We start from the raw sequence: 11123 nt of genomic DNA, 5'->3' as shown, positions 1-11123 counted from the left end.
TTTCGTCAATCATTTATCAAGTCATTGATTGATTCTTCTTCCGGATCTCCGCTGCTTCTTCCTTTTTCATCTCTAATCATTGATACTTTTTCTTTTGCTTTGCTTCTAGAGCTCCCGTTAATAGATTGTTTCCTTAATCCATACTTGAATGATAGGGCTTCTTGATTCCTTGATTTTATCCCTTGTGATCCTGCAACAAATGTGATATATTATTTTTCATCATTGAAACTCATATTTAACACCAAGTGCTTATACTAAATATAATGATAGAAGTCACCCATTATCCAAAAGGCTTTTCACGTGTTTGACCCATAAACAAGAAATCTTCAAACACTAATAAAACCTTTAAAGATATAATTAAGTAAGTAAAAATATGTTTTCTTTAATAGGATAAGCTTTTAGATATATATATATAAGTTCATCACACAATTTAACAAATCAGACTCCAATTAGTTATTAGTAGGGGTGTACAATGAAAAAATACAAACCCCACCAAATCGATAATCTGAGTTAAACCGAGAAAAAAGTCCGACTATAGTTTGATTTGATTTGGTTTGGTATTGAAAAAAAATCCCAACTATAATTGGTTTGGTTTAGTTTTAACTAAAAAAAAGTCAAACAGAAACCAAACCAACCCGATATTACATATATGGAAATTATAAATATGTTTAATACATAAAAATATTTATTGTAGTGTAGTTTAAAAATATTTCTTAATTTTTTTCAGAATTTTATCTTTTAACGCATTATTTCAAGCTTGGACTTACAATTTTTGAATGCCCCAATAAGTTTTGTAATCCAAAAGTGTTAGTAACTCAACCAAATCCCAAACCAAAATCCAATCAATATTAATACTTACAAAAGACATTCAATTCAATTGTACTAGGAATGACAATAGTGTTAGATATATATATTTTTTTAAGCTTTCCATGGTTTAGAGAAAATACACAACTTTTTTTTAGTGTTTACTCATGTAAATAACAATAGTACTTATTAGTTATACTTATTTTAGCAACTTAGTAATTTTAGATTATATTTATTTCATTATTATGACTTATTGATTATTTATTTTATGCGATTTTATTATTTTTTGTTGAATATCTTAGTGCAATGTCATGGTTCATCTCATATTTTATGTTATTTTCTTGAAAAATACTTTATATAGTTATGTTTTACTAGGATTAAAGAAATATTTGGGGCAAAATTCTATGTTTTGTGCTATGAAGACTTTATGAAGAAAAAAAACGAAAACCCGAAAAATCTGAGAAAAACCAAGATAAAAGAAAAATCCGACTTTTATTGGTTTGGTCTTTAGATTTATAGCCCGTTTGGCCAAGCTGCAAAAATCAGTTTATTTTGAGAAGTACTTTTTTTTATAAAAGTGTTTTTCTCAAAAGTACTTTTGGTGAGAAGCAATTTGTGTTTGACTAATTACTTTGAAAAGCACTTCTAAGTGTATTTTTCTAAAAAGTATTTCTCATAAAAGTGTTTTTGGAGAGAAACTACTTTTTTCTGCTTCTCCTCAAAAGCACTTTTTTTTTTCTTCCAAAAGCTTGGCCAAACACCTCAATTTTTGGCCAAAAATGTTTTTGGCAAAAAAAAAGCACTTTTGGCCAAACGGGCTATTAATAAGCTGACACAATTGGTTTGGTTTGGTAATTAAAAAAACCGAACCAACCCGACCTATGTACGCCCCTAGTTACCGGCATTCTCTTTACGATGAGACATTATATTTTTATTGCTTTTATTTACTGCTTTCCTTATATTCATGGTTCCTTACTTCCATATTAATATTAATCTTAAAAAGAAAAATCCGCCAAGGATGTGACCTTTTAAATCACTAGAACTTTTGGCCAAGTAATCTTAGGAACTTAGTGTCGATAAATGGCGTCCTCGATGAATTTAGTGATTTGGACCTTAGGAATAGACATACTACCTAATTTAAACTATTCTGATCAACTCCTTAACTGATTCAGAATTTTTCAACACTGGAAAAATAATATAGGAGTACATTAATTTTGGACCACATTCAGGAACCAGTGATTCTTTTATTTTAAGAAAACATCAACCAACTAATAGTGAGTTCATGAATTCCTTTTTGCCAAATTCAAGTTTTCCTTTCACATAGAAGCCACAGAGCTGGGATTGACCCTGCTGCAAACATCACGAATTTCCAATTGAACGCCCGGTGAGGGAGGCAAGTTCCCCATCTTGATCATAGCAGCAGCAAAATCTCCAAGAAAAACAGCACCATTATTGCTGTAGGTTGTAACAATAGCAGCAGTGGTGGTATTCCCCGTCAACACTTGATCCGAGAAAAGTATACCCTGGTTCCTGTTTAAGTCCTGGAAGTAAACTCTGTCGAACACTGCAGGAGTTCTATCCAGTTGTTGCAAGTTGGTGTCGTTTTGGGTGACGGAGCAGTTGCATTGAAGACGTGCCGCTGGGTTAACGTTGTTGCTGTTGCACGCGGTGGCGCACCTGGTGAAACCCACCGTGTGGGCACCGGCTAGCGCCACCATTTCCCGGGCATTAAAGTTTTTGTCATTAAATTTTCTTATTTGGACGGTTAGATTGTCGAACGGAGCTGGAAGCTGAGTTAAAGCACCAGTGAAGTTGGCCGCTCTTGCATCTCTTCTCCCAAGTGCAACGTTATAGCCTTGTCCTCCTAGCTGTCAAATACACAACAGACTTTTAAGTTATTCCCTTATTTTATTTATGTGATACTATTTTCTTACTATTAATTTATTATTAAAAAATAATATATTTCTATATTAAAAATAACTTGACTTTAATTTATTTATTTTATTCTTAATGACATATTTAAAAACATAATTCCAAAAGTATCATGACATGTTTAAAAACATAATTCCAAAAGTATTTCTTTGTTAAACTCCGCAAGTTCACGTAAGATGAAGCGATGGAGTAATAGTAACATAATTACAAAAGTTGCAATAAACCTACTATTATATATTAAAATTCATTGATCGTGCAAAAATCTTTAATATTATGTGTGTATATAATTGAAATCTTTAAGGTAGTTTTTGCTGATAATGTATATTTAATTGCTGGCCTAATAATTCAATTTTTTGTTAAACAATTAATTTGCTTTTTTTATTGCAAAATAAGTCCTGATTGTCAAAGTATTGACATACCTTACTGTTGGTGGAAGGCAACTCTTAATCTAGTAATATAAAATTGGTTTCGCTGTCTTGTGTAGCGAACAGAAACTCTATACCCCAAAACCATGGGGGTGGAATTTGGGTGGTGGTAAATAATCGTTAAAGTAAAATTTGGTACGTTACAGATAGAAAATTAATGAACTTACTTTAACAACAGAATCACGAGCAGCAATAGCTAAGATGTCTGCGCAAGATACAGGCGTGTTGGGACAAGTATCTTTTACTCTTTGTTTAGCTTGTTCTATGACTTCAAAACCTCTGGCTGAGTTGTTGTTGGGTGGTGAGGTCTTTTCCCCTTGGAATGATCCGGGAATATCGTCTAGAAGAACTCCTCCATCGCAACCCTGTTAATAACCATGTAGCTATTAGTCAACCATAATCATCACTTCATGAGTAGAATATGTTTTAAAATTATAAATGAACTAGATTACGTGAATTGATGTAAAATGAACCTTAATCTTGCTTTATGGTTAATGAAAATGAAGTTTTATGGCTAGATAAGCTGAAAGAAGAAATGGAAGCTCGGTCATGAGCATAGATAGATAGTCCGGATGAGAATAATGAGAACGCAGGCATATAAAAATTGGAAAAGCATGACAAAGCTTTGTCCAGGGGTAAAATAGGAGAAAGCTAGTCCCTTCATTCTACTTTATATGTCAATATTCCTTATTAGTCTATCCTAAAATGAATCACAATTTTCTAATTTTGATAATAATTTAATTTAAATCTTTTTATTTTATTGCTATGAGATGATTTAGAGCTACACAAATATTTAAAGTTTGAGCAGTTTTTCTTTATTTTCTTAAAGTTTATTCAAGCTACCCAAGTATTTTTTTTATAGGAAAAAGCTACTTAAGTGACAGCGACAAACAAGAATTGGAAGGCAACCTAAAAAAGAAGCAGAATAGACTTTTCCAACTACTCCACTAGTTGTACCCCTCCAACCCCCCCCCCCAAACCCCCCCCCCCGAAAAAAAAAATCGTAATAGCAAACATTTCTCATAATATAATACTAAAATGATATAAGTGCTTTTTGATTGATTAAATACTAGCTAGGACAACAACTTTAATTTTTATCATATGTAAATAAATTGTTTTGACATTACTTTGGTTCATGCATTATAAGTTAATTACGGCCTTGGTAGGGGCGGACGTACAATCAGTTGGACAACCTTCCTCGTAGGAAATCTCAAACACTCATGGAGAAATTCTTGGTTTCGACAGTTGTGAAAAACTCCTTATATCCCATTAAACCTTTAAAGATTGATAAATTTAGGAAAACATTTGACGAAAAAAAAAACTGCCTTTTATTGATTCTTTTTCTTTTCTTTGTTGTTCTTTTAAAGTAATTAAATACGGCAGAGAGAGTAAAGAATGCGAGAGCAGAAGAAAGAGTGAAGGAATTTACATCAACAAAGCAGTCATGGAAATGGAGACGAATGAGAGAAGCTCCCATGCGTCTTTCTCTATCAATGGCTCTGTTAACAACTCGTCGAACAGCAGAGAAGATGCATGCCGATGGAGATAATGGTTGAGTTAACTTGCTGTCTGAATTTTGCTCAGCATTATTATTATTTAGGGTTAAAATGCTGGCTGCTGACTCCAGCAGATCTAACTCTGGAGAAAGTGTTTGGAATCCCTTACTCATGGCTTCATAAGTGTTCCTATAAATGGCAACACCTGCAAGTGCAAGAGCCAAAAGGCTCAGGGCAAGGCTCAAATGACTCAAACGAAAAGCCATGACCTAATTGAAAGAAATGTCTATGGAGGCAAAGGCTGTGGATGATTTTGATTGTATTTATGCTTCTATTTATAGGGAGTTAAGACTAACAAATGCACGCAACGATTAGTCATCCTTCGGCTTTAAATAATTGCGAACACACAAGCTGAAAATTGTCGTTTGGTGTGGAATTGACTTTCTTAGTATTGTACAAGATTTTCTCCTTCCCTAGTTGTAGCTGTGTATTACGCGTGCTGCCTCCCTTCGCTATGTTTCTCCGATATTTTTGTCTAAAATATTCTAATATCCTTTTATTCTGATCAAAATCACTACTAATATCCTTTTATTCGTTTTTTCTCTTTTGGAGTAAAAAGTAAAAACGCTAGTTTACTTTTAATCCAGAGTTAAGAAGAAAATTCCAATTTGTTCTTTATTTAGTATGTGTTTGACCATAAAGAATAAAGACAATTGATAAAATAAAAAGCGCAACAAAATTAAGGATAGATCAAATAGAAGCCAAGACATTAATTCTGAAACTATATAGAGTAAATAATGTGATTGATTGATTGGCAACAATATCTACTGTCACTTTTACCCCAAGACGTAGCACTGCATGTAATAGATATGCTAATTGATTAATCTGGTTTGACATTGGTATATAAGTACGTCATATTAGGAGAAGAAAAGTCTTTTAGGTACAAGTTTCAACCTACAAAATAAGAAAATGTAGAAGATGTTTGGCTAAGTTTATATGCTGATTAAACTAGCTTATATGTATATTTTGGCTTATCTACGCGTTTGGTAGACATCCAAAATACTTATAAGTCAAGTGTTTATAAGCTAAAATCGACCATATGTCATAAGTTGATCACCCCCAACTTATGACTTTTCAGTTTATAAGCACTTTTAGTTTGACCAATGCTTTTACTAATTTATCCTTAACAATATTTTAATTCACAACATACTTTTCACAAAATAATTTTTCTAACTTTCTCTTGGTTCCATATTTCGTTGTTCATCCTTTTCTTTACGAAGAGACTTCTTAATTTATAATTTTTTTTAAAAAAAAAATTAAGGGTCTTTTAGTTATTTTAATAAAAAGAACAACTTATCAGCACTTTTCTGCCAAACACATCAACTATTTATTATTAGTTTCTGTAAGCACGTGATTTTTGCCCTATATGAGAATTACTCCCAAAAAATCCAAAAATAAAATGATTTTTCTTTGGTGTGCAATTTTGTGATATTTTGTGATATTTTGAATAATTATTTGTATTTGTTTGTGCGTGTTTATTTGATAAATTAATAAAAAATACAAAAATATGTCGCATTTTGCATATAGGATTTAATTCTACAATTGTAAGTGATTAAATTTGTTTTACAAAAATTAAAATTACAAAAATAGGCATCATTTGCATTTTTAGCATTTAATGTCCAAATATACAATTTTATGCTTATTTAATACTTAATTGTGCGTTAATTGTTATTGAGAGTTAATTTACGCTTTTATAACTTAATTTAGTTCTTAATAATAGTTTAAGTATTTTTATAATTTAGTTTTAGAGAAATAAAAGAAGAAAAGAGAGCGAAAATATAAAGAAAGTCGGAATTGGGCCTCTTCTTCGATTTCAAGCCATAGGCCCAAAAAATGGCCCAATCTTCCCTACGACCCAGTCCATTTCGAACTGGGTCGACCCAGTCCATAACCCAAAAGACCCAAACCACAAAAACCCTAAAAAACCTAAAGAACACATCCGCCCCCCCCTCCATTTGCTTCTTCTTCTCCAAGTTTTCCTCACACCCCATCCATGGCTGCCTCCCATAGCTTCGCCTGTCGTCCTCAGTTGCGACCATGCCGTCCCCAGCTCCACCATAACACCATCGTTGTTTTGGCTTCATCATCTTCGTCGAGCTCTAACCATCGTTGCCTTTGCTTCATCGTCTTCGTTATGGTGTAACCCACGTTGCCGCTGCTTCTTCCTCACTTCATGCTGCTGCGATATCTGCTTTCATCTTCCCCGTCGCCACTGCTTCATCATCGACCAAGAAGACCATGCTGCTGCTTCTCCGTCGCAGCTGCTGCCCGGACCCGCCATTGACGCAGCCATTTTGCTCCCCGCTGCTTCTGCTTCAGCCTTCTTCTACTGCTGCTCGTCGAAGCTACTGCTGCTCGTTGAAGCTCCTGCTTCTCGTCGAAGCTCCAGCTGCCTCCGTTCATCACTGTTCATCGCCTTCTATCGCGTCTCCGTTGCTTCCATGGCCAAGTTCATCGTGGTCTGCTCATTTTATTCATCGTTGGTTCGAGCTTTGGTCGAGGCTCGTCAAGATTCATTGTTTGTTTGGTCGTTGTTTGTCGTTTCAATCCGGTTAGTAGTTTTTAAATTTTATTTCGTCTGTTATTTTGTTTTGATATTTTTCGAATCTAAAATCGGCGAATGTTTGCTTTGTTCATGTCTATGGTTAGATATTTGATTTTTTTGGTTTTGTTCATGTTCATGTTGTTTGTTAAATTAATTTTCAGATTTCAAAATAAAAGTTTAATTAGTTGTTTTCATGTTTATTTCATGTTTGTATTATTGTTTAAGTAAGTATTTGTTAGTTTGATGTTTGTTAGATTCAAATTGAAATTTAATCAACTATTTCTTCAATTTATTTCATGTGTTTATGTATTGTTAGAAATTGTTAATATTGTTAAGTTCAAGTTTAAGTTCATAATTGTTTCTTCGTCGATCTTGTTATTTGTTTAAAGAATTTAGTTGTATTAAAGGAATATATTGTTTTAATCGTTTAATCCGTCATGTTTTGTTGTCTTAAAATAGATTCATTCATGTTCATACTTTGTTTTGATGATCTTGAATCCGAATTTTTGTATAGTTTGATTTCTTGTTTACCATTTATGATTATTGCTTGAATTGTTCTCATAATCTTGTTTAAAGTTTAATATAAGAATTGTTTGTTGTAATGTTGTTAGAGTTGATTTTAAGTTCAATATGATTGAATTTAGAAATCTTCATACTTTGTTTGTTGTTGTTGAATCCGAAAATAGGATTGTTTGTTGCTAAAATATTGTTCAATCAAATTTTAGTTGTTCTTTGTTGTTCAATTTGTGTTCATGTGATTTGTTGTTGAAATGTTGTTAAAATCATGTTCATGTGATATTGTTGTTATGATGTTCATCCGTGTTCATATTGTTGTTTGAACATTGTTAGAAATTGATCATATTGTCTATATTTTGGTTAGGTTTGATTAATTGATGTGTTATAGCTGATGGGTAGTTTGGTAAATTTGTAATACGTTCAGGGGTAGTTTGGTAATTTCAGTAAGGTCGGAAGGGGTAGTTTAGGAATTGTACATTTTGAAATTGTTTATTTGAAGCATGGGGGACAAAATGAAATGGGGTGGGTTGTGATATGATTATTTAATATAAAGGGGGGACAAGATTTAAATTAAAGGGGAATCTTGCATTATTTTAAATAAAGCATGGGGGACAAAATATAATGGGGTGGTGTGATATATTTATTTAATGTAATGGGGATGAGTGGGAAGATAATGGGTTTGGTAGAGAAAAGAATTGATTTTAATTGATTTATGGGATGGGATATATATATATGTGAAGTCTTGAACACAAGAGGAGGGGGGAGAAAAAAAAAAGACAGACAAAAAGAGATTGAAAAAAAAAAGCTGAACATTTATTCCGAAAAAAAAAACATTGAAACTCTCAAGAAAAGAAAAAAACATACAAAGAAAGAAAAAAAAATTTTGAAAATTAGAAGAGAAAGTAGTACACACCTGAGAAATATTCTGGTATACAGGTGTAGAAATTAAGGGTTGAAGATTAACTAGCCTTTCAAAAATCTGAAAATTTCCTTTGGTTTCTGTCCATTATTTTCGGCATTCCTGGATTTTATTTTGAATTTTTCAAAGCTGTCACTGGGATTTTCGTTGACTGGTTATTGCTGGTTATTGTTGCTGTTGCTGTGTTACGTATTACGTTGCTGACTTTCTTCTTCTTATATTGACAATATCAGGTACACAACTGTAATTTTGGCATTTTGTAAGCTGAAATGAAGAATGGAGTGTTAAATTTTTAATTTAGTTTAATTTAATTTTTGTATTGTATTTAGGTTATTCATGTATTATTATTCTGTAAATCACTGTCATCGGCATAACTAGGCATATTATAGCGACATATTAAATAACGCCTTTACCAGATTATTAGGAAATATATTTAAGCCTGATTATTAATTAAAACTGTTTAATAAAAAAAATAGAAGAAATAACGTAAAAATGGCGTTATTGAATCAGTTTGGCAAAAATTAACTAAGTTCCTTATTCAGAAGGTTTTTCGTCAACGATAAGTTAATCCGAATCATGTAGTCAATTTCAGTTATAACATGAATTAGTTTGCAAACAAGTATTAGGACATGATGAATTAAAACAAAGTTAGTTAATGTTAAATTGTTTAAATTTTTGGAAATATGATTTAGTACTCAAGTTTTTATTTTTATTTCTTTCAATTTTCAGTATTTGTAAATAATTAGTTTCAATAAGCTTAAGTCTTACTAATAATTTGAATTTTAATCCAACTATGGGATAATTAGTTTTTTTTTATTTTTTTTACTTTTCGATAATTCCATGTTGTATTTATGATTATAATTTTATTACTTTCTGTTAATATTTGTTTTTCTCTTCTATTTAATATGTCATTTTCAAGAATGTAGATATTGATTTTATATGTATAAAAAACTTAGTAATAATAAAAATGTAGTCATTAAAGGATATTATTAAAGGATATCGCTAAAAATAAATAGATGTAAATAATACAAAATTTATAGGATTCTCCAATCTCATTTATTTATTTAATTATTAAAAAAAAATTACTTAGAATTTGGGATGGATTGTTTAGTGAATTTCACTTCCTTCCCCAAAGATAATGACGCGTTAGACTCTTTAGGCGCGATTTAATTAATTTTACCTTCTTAAACTCGGATGCGCATTTCATGCGACCCAAATCTAAATCCTAAAACATCAAATAAAATATGTTTCGTATTGTGGGTGCATTTCATGTGACACAATCCAAAGATATGTTTTAAGCGATGTTCACATTCCTAAAAAAATAATAATTATAATAATAAAGCGGTAAAAGATAAAATTTGCACATGGTTCATAATTGTATTAAAAATCAGATAAATAAGCCGAATATAACAGTTGAGCGACCGTGCTAGAACCACGGAACTCGGGAATGCCTAACACCTTCTCCCGGGTTAACAGAATTCCTTATCCAGATTTCTGGTACGCAGACTGTAATATAGAGTCATTCTTTTCCTCGATTCGGGATTAAAATTGGTGACTTGGGACACCCTAAATCTCCCAAGTGGCGACTCTGAAATAATTAAACCAATCCCGTTTCGACTGTCCTTTAATTGGAAAAAACTCCCTACGCACCTCGCGGTGCCGGAAAAAGGAGGTGTGACAGCTCTGGCGACTCTGCTGGGGAATTAACCCAGAACCAGTGGTTCAGGGTTAGAAATTCGAGCTCATATAAATTGTTATATTTGGTTTTATCTGATTTTTACATGTTTGAGCCTAATATGCTAAATGTTGCTTTTACCGCTTTGATATTACATGAACTGTGTATAAACTGTGCCGAAACCCATCTCCTCTCTGAGTCTTCTAAATCATGAAGAAGGGTGTACTTCGTACGACTTCTTTTCTGTATAGTGTAAAAACCCAATTTAGAACGAGGTTCGGACAAGTTGCTAAGCCGGTGAAGCTTCTGTATTCCCGGTACGCTACCCCCCCTCGGCTCGAGTTGTCTGCTCGGGTAAGCCAGGTCTAGAACAAACACCCAGGTTCTGAACCTAGTATAACAAAGCCACATGCCGGATCCCTAGTAGGAACGTTTGTTTGCATCACGTGCATCTGACTTTGGAGGCTCAACACAGGGGTTGGGTCTGTCTAGGACAGGTGCACCAAAAATGAAAATGACCATCCTGATGCATCTTATTTGTTTTATGTGCATTTATTTGCTCGGTCTTGCATGTTGACCGGCTTCTGAGTCTCGGGAGTGTAAAGAATAAAATAAAATAAAAATAGCAAGTGGAAAGTTAGATGATTAATTTAGAAAAATCATTGTCCAAGTACTGTCGAAATGCTGCCGAATTTTTTTTTTTAAAAAAAATACATATATATTTTTTTTGTTTGTTTGCTTAGAAAGCAGA

General features: G+C 32.7%; 1 protein-coding gene across 1 annotated transcript; it reads right to left on the bottom strand.

Annotated features, from left to right (window-relative positions):
* Nucleotides 1-1968: 1968 nt before the first annotated feature.
* On the bottom strand, nucleotides 1969-5021 carry LOC104233530 (suberization-associated anionic peroxidase-like). Its single transcript, XM_070167796.1, has 3 exons — nucleotides 4591-5021; nucleotides 3329-3526; nucleotides 1969-2672 (listed from the first exon to the last, which is right to left on the bottom strand). The coding sequence occupies exons 1-3, from the start codon at nucleotides 4921-4923 to the stop codon at nucleotides 2121-2123; spliced, it is 1083 nt and encodes a 360-aa protein (XP_070023897.1). The 5' UTR covers nucleotides 4924-5021; the 3' UTR covers nucleotides 1969-2120.
* Nucleotides 5022-11123: the final 6102 nt, after the last annotated feature.

This window comes from Nicotiana sylvestris, chromosome 2, assembly GCF_000393655.2.
Source record: "Nicotiana sylvestris chromosome 2, ASM39365v2, whole genome shotgun sequence".
Classification (NCBI taxonomy): domain Eukaryota; kingdom Viridiplantae; phylum Streptophyta; class Magnoliopsida; order Solanales; family Solanaceae; genus Nicotiana; species Nicotiana sylvestris.
This window is presented reverse-complemented; position numbering and strand designations above follow the sequence as displayed.